Below are 16,770 nucleotides of genomic sequence, written 5' to 3'. Positions count from 1 at the left end.
AATGCTGGAGGCCATCTGAAGGGAGCATGTATGCCCATGGATGCTATGTTGGATCCCCAGCTTGTGTGGCAGTCTTCAAAAGCCTTAATGATAATTTAATCATGGTTGAAAATGAAAATTTGGGGAATTGCTGAATTAGGCTATCCTTCCTTTCTTTCATATTCTGTTAAAACAGATGTTTCCTTATCTATAGTTAGTCACAGTGTCTATATAAATGGGCATTTTATCTTTCCTACACATATGTCTTCCTATACATAAGATTTATGTCTTCCTTTATAGGTTTTGCCACATGAGGTGCTCATTTATTTATAATGGCAGGAGCCAGACTTTTCCTTTTATAAAATGGCATTACTACTGCCTATACAATCTTTCATCAAGCCTTAAACGTATTGCAAACTTATAAGGAAAATATTCCAACAGTTATAATTGATTATACCCTGATGATTCCCAGTTACACATCTCCATCAAGAACTGAACAAGTGATACTGTGGAGATCCTTACCTGAGGTCTGCAGACTAGATGGGTCTGGATGGGATAAAATGAGTTCAGAATGATTTCTGGCAAGAGTGGCTGTATCCTACACCGCTGCAGTGACTGGGCAACTCCTTCACTGGCTTTGGAGTGGAGCCCCACACCCCTTGAAACAGGAGTTGCTAAGGGTAGGGACCATCTCTGGAAATGTCTTGCTTTGGAATTGTTCACCTCGGTTCTTTTCTTCCGGTGGGTCTGCCAGCAGATCTGCTTGGCCAGTAGGAAGGCTTGGGCAGACGTGATACAGATTCAAATGGTCCTTCAAAGAAAGAATCTGGCTCCTAACACTGGCCTCCTGAGGTACTTTCTTAGGGGCTTTCTGATCCCAGGCAGTCCCAGGGAGGGACTAAGCTGAAAATGCACAGGGCCACTCCTGAAGATAATAGGCAGTCAACATTTGGCAGTCAATCAGGTTTAAACAAACAAACAAACATTTTAATTATTATGTATGCAAAGAGAGGAGGAGGAGGAGAAGAGGGAGGGGGAGGGGGGAAGGGATTGTGGTGAATGATATTCTGGGCCACTCTGCCTACTGATGCTCCTACCCTTCTCTGTGCCCAAGGAAAAGAACTGCTCCCGCCCACTCCCCTCCCCGCCTTTTCTCCTCCTTTTTCAGGGATGGGGAGGGAAGGGAGCAGTTGAACTCAGCCAGGCAACTTTCGGCTTTCAGATGCTGGAGGCATTGCCCCCGCACCCCCCCCCCGCACACAACAGCTGGTGATCGCTGGCCGGCCTGGCCGGGGAGTTGGGGAGCTGCGATCCAAAGGCAGCAGCGCTCGGCCTGCTCCCAGCGTCTCCCTCTGCCTAAATCCGTCGTGGCCAACCTGGAGGCCAACCCACCGTGGAGACGGCGAAACGCTTCGCTTTCGTTTCCCTGCGCAACGACGCCCGGCCGTCTCCCCCTTCCGCGGCGCCCTGCGAGCCACTTTCGGTTTCCATTCTGCTTTCCGCGACTTTCTTTGCTTCCGATTCATTCCCTGGTTGGCTCATTCCGAGGAATCGGCTCGGTCTGACGATTCGCCCTGAAAAGCAGAGGATTTTCATCGGACGGCTTGGCCCGTCCTCGGGAAGCTACGTTACCCCGCTCCCCCGTCGTTAGTTTTAGAACTGCGAGCGGCGATCTCGCTGTCGGGTTTTCTCTTTGTTTGTTTGTTTGTTTGAGTTGGAAGAAAAACGGAGCCCGAGGGGAGAAAAATAACTATCGCAAAGCGAGAGGTTTGAGGAGAGAGGGGAAAATGACCGACGTGGAGCGAGAGAATTTGCTTCGCTGCAGGAAATATATAGTGAAGACTTTAAATCCTGCTTATATATTGAGCTACATGAAAACCTGGCTGTCCGATGGTAAGTAGGAACCGCCGAAGTTTTCTATCACAGACACGTTTTGTTTTGATGTCCCCGACCGGACGCCCTTTAGGAACTGCAGAAATATACAGTTGTCCTCAGCCCGGTTACTCCGGCCATCGGGCCTGCTGGTTGGCCGATGGGAACTGTGCTGCAACACTGGGAGGCTATCAGATTGTGGGAGATGGTTTACCCGACGCATTTGGGTTACATTGGGGAATAGGGGTACATTAAGCGACAGCCTCCGTGTCATCTAGCCCAGAGTAACTGTGGCCGCTGTTGACGTAGAAATGAGTATGTGATCTGGGGTGGTTTTGGAGAATATTCGGTTTGTATTTTTGGAATGGGGAAACATGCCCAAATTAAGAGCGAATGAACTGAAAGGAGCTCTTTTTCTATGACACTAAATTATTTTATGACCAGGCACGTCAATTAATTGGTCGACTTAAGAATTAAAACACCTGCCTGCAATTACATGTCACGCTAACCAGGAACTTCCTAATGATGTTTAGAGACAGGATGAGTTAAATTAAGGCTGCAGTTGAGGACCCACTTCTGAGGAACCCCGCTGCTTTTCTACACACGCTCGGATGCAAATGAAAGCCACCTAATTTGAGAGCACAAATCTACATATTCATTTCGCTTGAGCGCACGGGAGGTCATACATGAGCGATGCCTTCGGAAAAGAGGGTGGTAATTGCTGGACAGAAAGGCGCTGAAAGAAAATGCTTTTGGGGAGCTCATGTGCTTCATGGTCAACAGAGAACTCGAGAGGCACCTACACGAACTGTTAGCCCACCACTGTGACTCCAAACTGCTTTCAGAGAGAAGTCAGGCTACGCGGGCTCTGGCATGATGATGATGATGATGATGATGATAGTTGCGTTTTAGCCATCATCTTTCTTGCACCCGTTTTGTGGCGGCTTTGCATACAGGACGTCCGAGTTGCCGGGCACTGAGAAGGCATTCACGGTTGGGTTTCCTGGGCTTCGTGCCCAGCGCAAACGGCTTGGTTGGTAGCTTCGAGATGACTCAGGGGAGCTCTCCCAGAAGAAGAGCCTAACTAAGCTTTGCAAAGGTTGCGGCTGAGCTCCCAGCCTGCTCTTTCTCTGAATTATCTTGATAACCTGGAGGGGGGGGGAGCGGAGCAGGGCACTATTGGCTGAAAGCAGCTGAGGGGCGGAGCAAGAATCCGGCCAGCAGAGGGCGCTAAAGCCCTCGTCCTGCTGCTTCCTTTTCTTCTCCCCCTCCGAAAATTGCAGGATTTTTCCTCTTCCGCTTGAAGCAAAATAAGCGATAGGGACCCAAAGTAAGCAGTGGCGGGCTGGAAATCCAAAGTACATTTCATTATTTGAAACAAAGAAAGATTGATACAGTTCATACACGGAACCATGGTCTTTCCTTTCAGAGGACCCAGATGGAAAGCTCCGAAAGGGAGTAAGAAAAAGTAAACCGAAGAAATTGAAGGCGTGAGGTCAGAAGAGGAAATAATAGCTAAATCTTCGTTATGCCAACAGCATTCACAATACCTCTCCACAATTTCCTATTCTTGCAAACTGTCCTTTATTCCACCACCTCCATATGCTGCTTCACACATTGCCTTTTGTTCTTTAAACTTACCTCTGCATGAGGCTTCCATCATCCCCATCTAATCGTGATGGTTCTCAGTCTTCCTCTTGTCGCATTCATTTTTCCTTTATATAGTTGTTTGCAGTCTAATTCTTGTTGTTCTCTGTATACTTTTTCCATAACAGTTAACTCACTTTTTAATTCAATCCACATTCAGAACCCAGATGATTAGGTTCAAGGGACTGATGTTCAGGAATAACAAAATGCGAAAAGTAGTTTGGTTTCACTGTAAAGATTTTTTAAAATTAATATAATGATGTTTAATGACATGCCCTTTGTATCAAAGTACGAAAAGACATCAGTTTTAATAGCTTGCTCCCTCCCCTCCCCTCCCCTCCCCTCCCCTCCCTCCCTCCCTCCCTCCCTCCCTCCCTCCCTCCCTCCCTTCCTTCCTTCCTTCCTTCCTTCCTTCCTTCCTTCCTTCCTTCCTTCCTTCCTTTTTCTTTCTTCTCTTTACCATTTATTTCTCTCAAGTCTCAGTCGTCCCCATGCCATGGACATCATCACATGGGCCCATAGATACTGGTTTCCATCTCCCATCATACGTGCACCTAATCCCAGTTTCACTTAAAGAATGCTCACCCTATTTTGGGCACGTGAGGATTTTTAGTTTAGTTTATCCAGTCTGTCCTCCAGGAAAAAAGGCTGTATGGACATAGCATTCTTCCATTTTTTTTCCTCATAACAACAACCTTGTGAAGTAGGTTAGGCTGAGAGATTGTTATTGGCCCAGAGTCAACCTTGACAACTATGTCACATTGTTTATGTTGATAAAGACTTAAAATTCTAGAGCCAATAAGACCACAGAATGGATTTATCATTGTATCTGGTAAATTTAATTATGCATGTGAGTGATTCCTTCCAAAGGTTTGGGAAGAGTAATGCATTTGCCAGCCATGCCATTCAAATCACATTAAAAGCTTAGTCCTGGAAGATGGAGTGTACTCAATTGGTCATGTATGCAAATGTGCTTTGTAGCTGGCTGTAAAAACTGTAAAAACTGCATCTATTGATAGCAACTGTTTTAAAACCTAATAGAGTGTGATGGAGATTTTTTAGGTGAAGAGATCCTTGTGATGGTCGAATATTAGTCTTCCACAGATCTAACATAGCCAGACTGCAGAACATCAGATGTCCAGTAGATGGCAGCAATGAGATACAGAAAATTCTTCAGGTAGTCCTCGCTTAATGACTATTCGTTCAGTGACCTTTCAAAGTTATGACAGTGCTGAACAAATGGTACTTATGCTAGGTCCTTGAAATTACGGCTGTTGCAGCACCCCTGCAGTCACGTGACCAAAAGTCAGGTGCTTGGCAGCTCACCTGCATTTATAACCGCAGGGTGCACTTTTTATTTATTTATTTATTTATTATTAAATTTGTATGCCGCCCATCTCCCCCGATGGGTGCACTTCAACTTCCCCCTGGCCACCTATCTCCCCCCATCTCTGTCCTTCTGGCTGCCCTGCACTCCACCATCCCCAACGCCCTGTGCTTCGCTGCCCCTGCCGCCCCCAGCTGATTTTCGCTGTCTTCTTCCTCCCGCTGCTGACGAGATGCACCCAGCCTGGCCCTTCATGACAGGAAGGTGCGCCAACAGGAAATGGGTCAGACACAGGAGAGATTGCCTACAGAAATTGCTTTTTTTCTTTCCCTCGCCTCGCCGAGAGATTGTAGAGGAAGGGATTTCAAGAGAGTAAGCAGGCACGCAATGCGGAATACACCAGCTGTTTGCATAGTGCACTAATGGCTGCCAGCACCAGCACATTGTTTTTGATGGACTTTTCAATGCTTTCAAAGTCTGTTATTTTGCTTTAAACCTTAAGATGAGAAGTTTACTGCAACAGTCTTGTCTGCAATCTGACTTCATTCTAGAGACCGTGGAGAAAATTCAAGAGCAAAGTGATCGGCCAACCATGGCAGCAGAATTCTTTCTTCAGTCCGTTGTAGAGCTCAGCACGGATGGATGGTTCCGTGGGTTTCTGGATGCACTAAAAGCAGCTGGTATGATTTCTCTGTCCTTCAGGAAGTGTTTGCTAAACTATAATTCTTCTCTGTCTAAGGCTCTAAATAAATGGATCTGGCTGGGTGACTTAGGGCCAGTCATTCTCTGTCAGCCCAACCCATCTCACAGTGTTGTTGTTGTGGGGAAAAATGGAGGAGGGAGGAGTTTTATTTATTTATTTATTTATTTATTTAGTCCCCTCACCCATCTCCCCCCAATGGGGGACTCTGGGCAGCTCACAACACATTAAAACAATAAATAAATGTACAGTTAAAACTTATAACAATATAATATTATGTATGTTCGCCACCTTGAATTATTTATTAAATAAATAAACAAAGTCAACAATTGCCATTTCACTGACTGCATATTGGGTACTACACAAAAGTATTATTCAAACAGTTCAGAGTATGAGAAATAGAAAAAAATATATATACTGGATCATATTCAATTACAAAGCAGGAAACACATTATCAGTTCACATGTAAACGTCCTGTTTGAAAGATGGCTTCTTCCAAAAGCCTCTGCCAGTGAGCTGATTGATTCCTTTAGCCTCAGATCTATGAGACTGTGATCCAATAAGATTGCTGGAAGCAATAGCTAGAATTTGGGGCTGGGTTTTCCTCATTTTAAGATAAAATTTACCAAATAAATATGCTTTAAATTAATAAAGTAAGCACACTACCCAACTGTGGGGGATAGTGTACCCATTTTCTTGCTTTAAAAAAAAACAACACCATTATAACAGAGAAATTAGTGGGAATAATTTTGGGTGGGGAGGAGCTGTTAACATGAGATTGAGTTGGTATCTTCTACTCCGCTTTTTAAGGTTATAGTGGCCTTTATCAAGCAATTGAAAATTGGGATTTCAAGATAATTGAAAATCTGGAACCTCACAGGGAATTGTTGAAACGAATTGAGCCTACTTTGCAGGACATTGACATCAAAGAAGTTCATTACCACATGAGGAAGTGCCTCTTAGACCAGGAATGGGAAGAAATTCTCCAGGTATCTATATAACTAAAACTCTCAGTGTTTGTCTGTTTGTAACCTTCAGTTGGGTAAAACAGTGCATCATAGGGCAACAGTTTTTGAATCAATGTACCTCAAATCGGCTAACTTAAAGAATGCATCCAAAATCTGGGACCCATTACTCCTGCGAGATTGAAATTCGACAAAGTTGCGGCCACTTCAGCACCACCACGCCTTCTGGCTACACTTCCCAGAAATCCATAGGTTGCATGGTGCAAGGAAGGTGGGAGGGGCATATCCCCACCCTCTTTCCTGCCTCCCCCTGGCCCCTGTGCCCAACTGGCTGGCAGCAAAGCCTGATGGGTGAGTGGCGATTGGCTGCTTTGGAACTGAGGCTGAAATCTGAAATCTCTTAGTGGTGGTTGGAGGTGAGGGAAGGACGAGGGAGCAGTTTGGATGCCTGCTGGCGAGGTAGGGCTGGTCAGGGGTGAGCCCTCTTCCTCCCTGGAGGGAGGGACCCTCGGGGACTTGCAGGGATGGGGAGTGGGGGTGCAGTTTTCCTTGCAGTCACGGCTCTCTTTGTTCCCCCTTCCCCCATCAAAGCAGCAGGCAGTTCCACGGGTCAGCCGAGGAGGAGGAGGAGTGATTTCTGATGCTCCCTGCCAGCTTCCCACGAGCAAAGTCAGTGGGGAAGCTGGCAGGAAGTCGGAAGTCGCTCCTGCTCCCACTGCTTTTTTGCCCGCCCATGGTCATTCTGTTTCTCTGTTTAGATAAGAAAATATCTCTGAAAGGATAACCCAATGGGTCATGGGTTGTCTAGTTATTTATTTAAACTGCTTGGTCAATAACACTCAGTGGTATTGTCTATTATTCCACATTGACTAGTAGCCTGCAAGTCCTTGTGGGCTACCTGATTATTTATTCTTCAAATTTATATAGCTGCCCATCTCATATGTATGACTCCGGGTGCCTTATAAGCAATGAAAACAAATATAACAACAACAGAAAAGGACAATACCACAAAAATAGGAAGAAAATACAAAAGCATAAAAAAACTGAATCGTAACAATCCCATTCATCCCGACTATCACTGCAGCCACTGCACTGGCTCCACCACACTCCTGTGTCCCTATGCCCTTTGGCAAAATCATGTTTCCAGGATCTTGCAAAAAGCCTGTAGGGTTGGGGCAAAGATGTGAGAGGGGCACCCAACCGCACCCCTGAGCCCAGCCAGGTCTCAGTAAATCACACCAGGTCAGCCCTCTCATCTCTGATCAAGGCGTTATGCAGCAGCAGTGAAAAGCCTGGGGCTCTGAAGGTCTACTGACCGGGGCGTGGGGTAGAGCCCAAGGGGCTGGAACATGGCGCTGGAAAGACACCAGGGCCATGTTCCCCGAGAGCAGCCTGCCCCCTATCTCCCACCATATCTCCCCCATCCATTACCACCAAGATACTCTGACCCGCCCTTAACTCCTCCGAAATCCCTTCCTCCCCCAACCCATACTGGCTCACACCCAAAGTAGAGGACCCTCACTCCACTCCAATAACCAGCACACCCCCAGGAGAGGATCTAGGCTCCTGGCTGCTACAGCACGCACACTCAGCACCTCCAGTGTCTCAGATAAGCCCCCTCAGCCCAACCAACATCACACCCCAATTGGGCAACCCCTGACTAGACCCTTCTCACTGGCCTGGTACAGTAACCCCACTTCACCTTTAGACAAGGGTAATCCAACTGCTACCCCCTTGGCTCTCGCCCAGGCAGAGGGCAAGCTTCCCCTCAATAGGGGAAGGGGCACCCTGCCAAATACACCCCACTGAGAAAAGCAGTCCATCCATTGCATCCTTCAGGTCCCAAGATGAAAAACACCAGGGCAACAACAAATCCATCCACCAAAATGGCTGCTGCGCTGTGTTTTCCAGAGCTCAAGCGGACGGGGTAGACAAAATGGCCACTCGAAACGTGCAAGGGCAATACTCAGAGGCCACAGACATAAGCTCACTCTGGCACACTACTCCCTGGCTGTGCCCGCCTCCACCACCGCTAACCCACCACCATCCAAGAGCCACAGATCTCATGCACACCTCCCTGCAGCCAGATCTCTCATAGTCTCCATTGGGTCTTGTGCTGCTGCATCAAGGCAAATGAAGGCCCAGTGACCACCCATTTTGCTGCCCAACTGCTCTGCCAACAGGCTGCCCAAATTATATTAGAAAAGGGCCCCTGCCTTTCCTTTTGCACAGCGTAGTAATTCAGCATATTCAGAAAGCAAAAATAAAACCCAGATCGATTCTTACTAGCTTGATTCATTTCTATAAGTATTTGAGAAGATGCTGATGTGGTCCAGGTTACAGGTAGGTTAGCAAGGGAATTAACGTTTATGAACAAAGAAAGGAATAAATGGTGGATTTTAAAATTGACTTTGCTTTTTATTTTATATTCTCTTAGTATTACAAGAGAAGGTTTGTGAATTTTGCTCAGGTCATTGGTGTTTTAGTTCTTGGGTTTAGTTACTTGTACCTGGGAGTATATCTTTTGAGTCTGAGTTACAGAAAAGCAATAAATAAATACTCCCCTCTGCCTCATCGTTCTGATTTGCAGGTTAGAGAAAGGAAAGGGAGAAAAGCAGGTGCAAGCAAACTTGTAGACTGTCTGTGTAGATCGGACAAAGAAGATTGGCCTGAAACCTTCCACCAGGCACTGGATGCGACTAAATACAAGAACCAGAGAGACCTATGGAATTTGAAAGGAGGTATTGTTGTCTCTTTGCTTTACTCTCCATTCAGTTTCTTTTCTTTGGAAGACCTCCAGAGTAGAGAAAGTTACAAGAGGCAGAGTCACCAATTGGGATGTCCATGGGGGGGGTGGGGTGTGTGTCAATGACCTCAAAGTGATGATCACAGTTAGGTGATCAAATCCCCTTTGTTTTAATTTGCATGTGCACTAACATGGGCAAGGCTTCCATCGCCATGTTATTACAGGTAGTCCTCACTTAATGACCCTAATTGAGGCTGGCAACTCTGCTGGTAAACAAAAAGGTCATGTGAGTGGGAAATCACATGACTGCAACTATGCTTTCTGGCTGGAAATAGAGAAGACTACTTGGTTTCACACCTTCGGCTTTTGTTTGCCTCCTAACCACTCCCCTGCTCTTTGGAATGCTCGAGTACCTGCTTACTGTCTTGTACACATTGAAAGCAATGCAATCACACTAGCAGTCCAGGGCTGGGCGCCACGGGCATGCTACGCAAATAGTTTACAGTACTCTCTTGAAATCCCTTTCTCTCGAAACTCTTCGCTCTGCAAGGGGGAGGGGAGAAAAAAAAGCAAGTGATTTCTGTAGGCAATCTCTCCTTTGCCTGACCCTTTCCCACTGCCAGCACGATTGCATTGCTTTCAATGTGTAGAAGAGCAAATAGCTTACTTTCTTGAAATCCCTTCCTCTCCAATCTCTTTGCTTTGTAGGGGCGGGAAGGGCCAGGCAAAGGAGAGATTGCCTACAGAAATCGCTTGGTTTTTTCCTTTCTTCCCCCCTCGCAGAGCAGAGAGATTGGAGAAGAAGGGATTTTAAGAAACTAAGCTGTTTGTGTAGCATGCCTGCAGCTTCCAGCCCCAGGCTTCTAGCATAGTTGCGTTGCTTTCCACATGTAGAAAAGCAGACAGCTTACTCTCTTGCCATTCCTTCCTCTCCAATCTCTCTGCTCTGCAAGGGGGGGAACAAAGAAAAAGGCACAGGCCAGGCACAGGACAACATGGCGATCATATGACTGAGGGATGCTGCAGAGGTTGTAAGTGGTCATAAATTGGTCATAAAGTTATTTTTTCAGCACTGTCATAACTCTGAACAGTCGGTGAATGAGTGGTCGGTGAGCGAGGTCGGTGAATGAGTGGTCGGTGAGCGAGGACTACCTGTATTGTCATTTGGATGTCATTTATCCCTCACCACTATGGATGCCTCTGTCACCAATTTGGAACTCCTTGAATCAGAAAATGTTGAAAGTGTCTGCTATTCTCATGTACTTTGCTCTCTTGAGACCTGGTCAGTACACATAAAAGGGATTTCGCACATGCTCAGGCATGTGAGAATGCCAGACAGGTTCTACTGTCTTCTTTCTGGAACAGGCATTCATTTGGACTATGCCTCCTGCTAAAGAAGCAAGCAGAGGTTTCGTCACTTGAGCAAGGCCATCCAAATAGGGCCTCCCACACTGTTTAAGACTGGCAACTTGCAGTGATTCTGCTTTCATTAAGACATGTTTAAATTGCATTCCCCAAAATGTGTAGAATATGAATTTGTTTTTATGTTATCACTGAATTGATATTAATACAAACACCAATGTATGCATTCCTATCCATGTTATTCTTCACTTACATCTAAGGAGTACTTACAGTATACAGTAGATGTGCTGAGTAAAACAGCAATGACAATGCAGAAATTGAATGGACTTCTCTGTCTCATCTTCAGATGATAATGCGGACGTCGAAATGGCAAATGAAGATGAAGGCAGCTGCGTATTTAAAATTCTACAGTTTTCTGAAGAAGCAGAATCTGACAATCTTTGTGGAAGTTCACCTTTAAGTAAGACAATTGGAAAACTGCATTAGGCTTAACTCTCCGTGTTCTTCTAGGAAACCCTTAGTAGCTTCTCAAGGAGGAGATCTCTATTACCAAACGTTGTCTGTCATTTTCTCACCTAGGGCAGAGGAGTACAACCTGGGGGGCCCATGGTGCTTGGATGCTATCCCTACAGCCCCTTGCTGCTGTATACTGTGGGGTTTGTTTTTAAATGGGACCAAAGACAGAAATGATTAAATACCAAAAGAATACTCATACTCATTTATTTGTTAATTAGTTACATTTATCTTTGGTGCAGTCTGAAGTGCCACCCACAGGCCTTGTGAGGGCTCTCATCCTGAAATAGCTTGAACATACACAAGGTTGAAGAATTCATAGCTCTTTTAAGAGGACTAGTGTACCTAGCACGAATTCTCTGCATTTTCACCTCAGTATTTTCTCAGGGAAGTGTCTGTCACAGACCTATTTTAGAAAATGCTTGCAAGGTACTTTCTTGTTTTGAAAAGTGGTACTTTTTGACAATCGAATGTGGGGCATAAGAGTAATTCCTGCGCCATGAATCAGGCAAAAAGGCCTGCAAATGTTTACTTAAAATGATCTCAGGATCTAGCCATCATGTTTAAACACAAGCGATACCAAGTCACCCAGTCTATAAACTGAGTGTGGGAAACATTTTCACACATTGCTGTACAAAACGACAGATGTGTGCAAAGGTTTTCAACTTTATACGTATGTGTGGTTATTTGCTTTTAATCAGTTTTGTGCCAGTCTAAATTAACAACAAAGAAAGAAAAAGAAATTGGGAGGATAAAGAAAACCAAGGTAAATTCAGACACCTGTCCTTAATTGTTATCTTTTCTAATGGCAAGCTATGATAGAAGAGCGTTGTTTAGAAATTACTACCTGATACCATCACCCCCAGAGCAAGTGATCCTGTTGTTCTTCCTGCTTGAAGAGCAAGTGGCAGTTGTGGCCAGAAGGACCCCCAGATTGTGCACCAGGTCTGTTTGGGTTAATGCCACCCTATCCAGTACCCAAGTCCCACATTTGGAAGGCCCTATAACCCAAAGCCATTCAGTTTTGCCAGGGTTCAGTTGAAGCTGCTTGTTCCCCATCCAGCCCCCGCATAGCCTCCAGGCACCGGTACAGGACATCCACAGTATTGCTTAATTCACCAGGGGTGGAGAGATATAATTGAGTATCATCAACATACTGTTCCAGTGTGCTGATATGCTCCAATTAAAATCATGCATATGGGTTTTCTTCCCCCAAATGATCATATTTCTTTTAGTGTCCACGTAATGATTTTGGGTAGTAGGTAATCTGTTCAACATGCCATACATATCTTGTATTTTTATATACATTGTACTTTCTTCAACGTGCTTTTGTTCACTTGTTCTTCTAGATGCCTTCCAGCAGACCACAGGTATTCCGTGGAAGGCGAGAAGCTATCAGATAGAACTTGCTGAGCCTGCTCTCAATGGCAAAAACACCATGATTTGTGCCCCTACCGGTAAGATAGTATTGCTCTGAACTACATTTACCCTTAGCAGTAAGCTTCTTGCTGATGGGAACTGAAAGTTATTTTAGACTTTCTTTAGAAAGGGTATAAGGAACATTTCTGAAAAAAAGAGAAAACTCTTGGGATCTCTCTCTCTCTCTCTCTCCCCCTCTCCCCCCGTCTCCCTCTCCCCCCCCCGATGGAGATCTGAACCGTTTGCTGGTGCCATCATCAAACCTTGACTATCCCTTTATGAGAATATGCAAGAGCTTGGCATGTGTAGCACTTGCTTTACATTATGGGTATATCTCTTGAGGTCCCAGAAGTGCGAGCCCTGGAATCTTACAAAAAAGTTCCACCAAACTAACTTTAATGCAGCTGAAAGAGGAAATTTGTAGCATATTTAATTAATGCTGTTTTATTTTTTTTTCATCCTAGTGGTTTTTTTAAAATTTAAATTATAGGAGGACCACCATTTATTTACTTACTTAACATATTTGTTAACCACCCCAATCTTGTGGTTCTGGGCAACGTAGAATGGAATGAAAACAAAAGACGTATAAAAAAAAACATAATAATCAATTAAAGATACAATAAAAATATCTGCATATGGAGAAACCCTCATGCATCCATCAGTGGAGTCAAAAACTTGTTGGAAACAGGATGGTTTTCACAGCCTTCCTGATTGTAAGAGGAAAGGTCGCCCTCTGGGGGAGATGGGCAGCATATGAATTTAATAAATAAATAAAATAAAAGGTACTTTCTGAGCCCCCAGAGGTGGCATATTCCGTAACATGGGGCCACCTTGTCCAACTCCCACAAGTCTTTGAGGGAGAAGGGTCTTTCAGCAGGCCTTCTCAAAATGTCTGAACCAGACCAATGTACTGGGGTAGGTAGTATGGTCCCTGAGGCATCACTCAGGGACCAACTGCAGCCCTCAGCTCAGAAGGGGTTATATGGCCCTTTTTACATGCACAATTCCATTCCTAGGATCTCTAATTTAAAAGTATTGGGATAACAATAAATCAGGGAATCTCTGCCTTAGATCTGGATTGATGGTGGCAGTCAGTCAGATAAAATGCCATGGGCACGGGAGATCAGGGGGTGTCATATAAGAAAGCTTCATGTGTATTCATATTCCTTTGCAGTCTCTTTTCATGCACTCTTTATCAGTGCTTCATACACTAATGGACTTGACAGTCTAGGAAAATTATTGAAATTCTGTTGTAAATCACATGTCTATTTTACCCATGCATTTCTTTAACCCCATTTTTTGTCACCTGCAATAGTTGCTCTCATTTCCATATTTTTAAAATGTGTATTTCCATATTTTGGCAGTCCCATGCAAGCCCCCTTTGCTATTCAATCAGATAGACCAGTGTCTTTCAACCTCAGCAACTTTAAGGTAAGTGGACTTCCAACTCCCAGAATTCCCCAGCCAGCATGCCAGAATGCTGGGAGTTGAAGTCCACACTTCTTAAAGCTGCTGGCGTTGAGAAACACTGAGATAGATGACAAAGCTCACTTTTGTTGCTAAGCTCAGAAGGGATTGTAAGTTTCACTCTTCCAAACCATCCGATTACTCTCTGTGGGTTTGATACATCCCTTTTTAACATACTGAAGTATTATGCTGCATTAAGGAACAGAACATGTTTTTAGTGAAAACAACTCTGAAAATATGCAAATAAAATTCCTATAAACAATAATAATAAATAGTAAATATTGCTTATATGGTGCTTCACAAACATCTTGATAGCACAACCTTTAAATATGGTATTATATTACAGCTGAGGGAACAGACTAGAAAGGATAGCTTAATTAATATTACCATGTAAGTTAATGACTAGAGAGTAAAGGTAGTCCTCATTTACCAGCTGCCTTGTTTAGCGACTGTTCAAAGTTACGATGGTATAAAAAAATAGCTTTGTGACCAATCCTGGCATTTACAACCATCACAGCATCCTGCAGACACCTGATCGTAATTTGGGTGCTTCTCAACTGGCTTACGACAAGCAGAGTTAATAGAGAAGGTGGAAGTAAGATCATAAGTCATGGTCATGTGATGTTTTGCTTAATGACTGCGATGATTCAACAACCAAAGCAGAAATAAGGTCATAAGACTGTCATGGTCATGTGATTTTCCACAGTGAACCCAGTGCTTAGCGATGGAGTTGCCAGTCCCAATTGTGGTTGCTAAGTGAGGACTATCTGTATGGACTTGCCAGCTTGTAGTTCAGATTTTTAGGCCTCCGCTTACAAACGTGTCCAACCAGGCCTGTATTCATTTTTATAGGATCTGGGAAGACCTTTGTGTCTATTATGATATGTGAGCATCATCTCTGCAACAGGCCTGCTGGGCAGGAAGGAAAAGTGGTCTTCCTTACTCCAAAAGTCCCAGTCTATGAACAACAGAAGAAAGTCTTCCATGAATACTTCAAAAACAAGTATGGTCTCAGTCTGTCTGGTGCAGGTGTCCCGTTGCTTCCTGGATCCCAAATAATAGCAACACTGTCCCTTTTAGCCATTGATTTAGTTAATTGTTCTACAGAAAATTGGTCTGCAGTATCTCAAGGCTGCAATTTGGTACCCTTTACAAAAAATAATTGAAATCAGTGCCTGGAACCCCAGTTTGCCTTCTATCTATCTATCTATCTATCTATCTATCTATCTATCTATCTATCTATCTATCTATCTATCTATCAAATTTGTCACCACCCATCTCATTAAAAAAACGACTCTGGACGGTTTATAGAGAAGATAAAATCAATTAAAATACAATGTAAAATAGTCCTGAATAAATAATAAACAAATATAGTACAAGAATTGATGTTAATTGGCACGTAGCTTGGGGAACGTCATCACCAGGATTGATGAAGACTCTTGTTGCCCCACGCAAGCTGGCAGAGCCAGGTCTTTAGTCCTTTTTGGAAAGGAAATGTACAAAGTACAAGGATGTGCATGTGATGAGCATCTACTTGTGATTTTTTTTTAAAAAAATTATGCTGTCAGATATGACCAGTTCATGAGTATCTATGTGTGTTACTAAGAATAGGCAGATGGATGACCTCTGTGTATATAATTTTTTCCCCTAATTTTGCAGTTTTAGATTGGCTGAATGTTTAAACAGGATTTACGATGTTCTGAAAAGCGTCTGCCTCTTTTCTTGCAGCTACAGCGTTGCAGGCGTCTGTGGGGAAAATGCTTCCTTGTTCCCTGCAGACATGGTTATTAAAGGGAACGATATTATTGTCATGACCCCCCAGAATCTTTTGAACTCTCTGAATAATGAGACACTTCCTTCTCTTTCAATATTCACACTGATGATATTTGATGAGTGCCACAACACTACGGGGAATAACCCATACAATATGTTAATGTTCAAGTACTTGGACCTTAAACTGGAACAAAGTGGAATTCCACTACCTCAGGTAAGACAAAACAGGGGTTTTCTCATACTGGTAGAAAAAAGATGTCATTATTATGAGTTGTGTTTCCTCTTCTAATACATGAAGACAATATGGAAAATGGCAAACCTCTCAAGAAGATAGCTTGCACATCTATACTCCAGAAGCCAGTTAGTCTGAGAATATTGTAGCAGGGATCCACAAATTTGTCACTCTCACTTTGTCTCCCACTCTTTTCTTAAATAACATACAGTGGTACCTCGGGTCACGAACGCTTCTGTTCACGACCAATTCGGGTCACAAACAGCACTGTTTGCAAAATTTTGCTTCTGTCTGCGAACTCCGCATCGGGTGACGAACAGGATCCGTGGCCATTTTCCCTCCCATGACACATGGTCATGGCTTCCTGTAAGGAGGGGGACTCTCCCTCCAAACAATAACCGCCTCCCCACCTGCCTTCCTGTCCTCCACGCCAGAAGTCGCCTCGAGCAAGGTTAGCGTTCTCTCTCTTCGATCTGCGCTGTACTGTATTTTGTTTCATATTTTTGCGGTTTTAAAAAAAAATACATATGGTTCAGAACGGATTAACTGTATTTACATTGAACCTTATGGGAAAATTTGATTCGGGTTGCGACCAATTCGGGTCGCAACCAGAGTCGCGGAACAAATGAAGTTCGTGACCCGAGGTACCACTGTAATTGCTTGAGCTTCACTTTGAAAAAAAATCTGGCTTTGGTGAATTTTAATCCATAAAAAAAAGAAAGCAACTACTTGCTCCATAAGTAATGCAGACTGCGATGCCCAGCACGT

The 16,770-nt window shown here is 44.1% G+C and overlaps 1 protein-coding gene across 3 annotated transcripts in view; it reads left to right on the top strand.

The window, feature by feature from the left end:
• The first annotated feature begins 1,246 nt into the window (after positions 1–1,246).
• The window catches only part of RIGI (RNA sensor RIG-I), a 41,341-nt gene continuing 25,817 nt past the window's right edge, over positions 1,247–16,770 (top strand). The window contains exons 1-8 of one of the 3 annotated variants that reach the window (XM_088130059.1): positions 1,247–1,872; positions 5,377–5,505; positions 6,336–6,514; positions 9,081–9,231; positions 10,945–11,058; positions 12,461–12,568; positions 14,850–15,000; positions 15,726–15,984. In XM_088130059.1, the coding sequence (XP_087986185.1) occupies positions 1,767–1,872; positions 5,377–5,505; positions 6,336–6,514; positions 9,081–9,231; positions 10,945–11,058; positions 12,461–12,568; positions 14,850–15,000; positions 15,726–15,984 (1,197 nt within the window). In that variant the 5' untranslated portion in view covers positions 1,247–1,766. Of the gene's footprint in view, positions 1,873–3,327; positions 3,347–5,376; positions 5,506–6,335; positions 6,515–9,080; positions 9,232–10,944; positions 11,059–12,460; positions 12,569–14,849; positions 15,001–15,725; positions 15,985–16,770 lie in introns of those variants that run through there. The other 2 variants (XM_088130060.1, XM_088130062.1) reach the window with 2 other exon arrangements.

The sequence above is a fragment of the Python bivittatus genome, unplaced genomic scaffold (genome assembly GCF_059951505.1).
Source record: "Python bivittatus isolate LINGU-HERP-01145 unplaced genomic scaffold, Pbiv_v1 ctg000850_np1212, whole genome shotgun sequence".
Taxonomy (NCBI): Eukaryota; Metazoa; Chordata; class Lepidosauria; order Squamata; family Pythonidae; genus Python; species Python bivittatus.
Note: the sequence above shows the minus strand (reverse complement) of the source record. Positions and strands in the feature narration are given on the sequence as shown.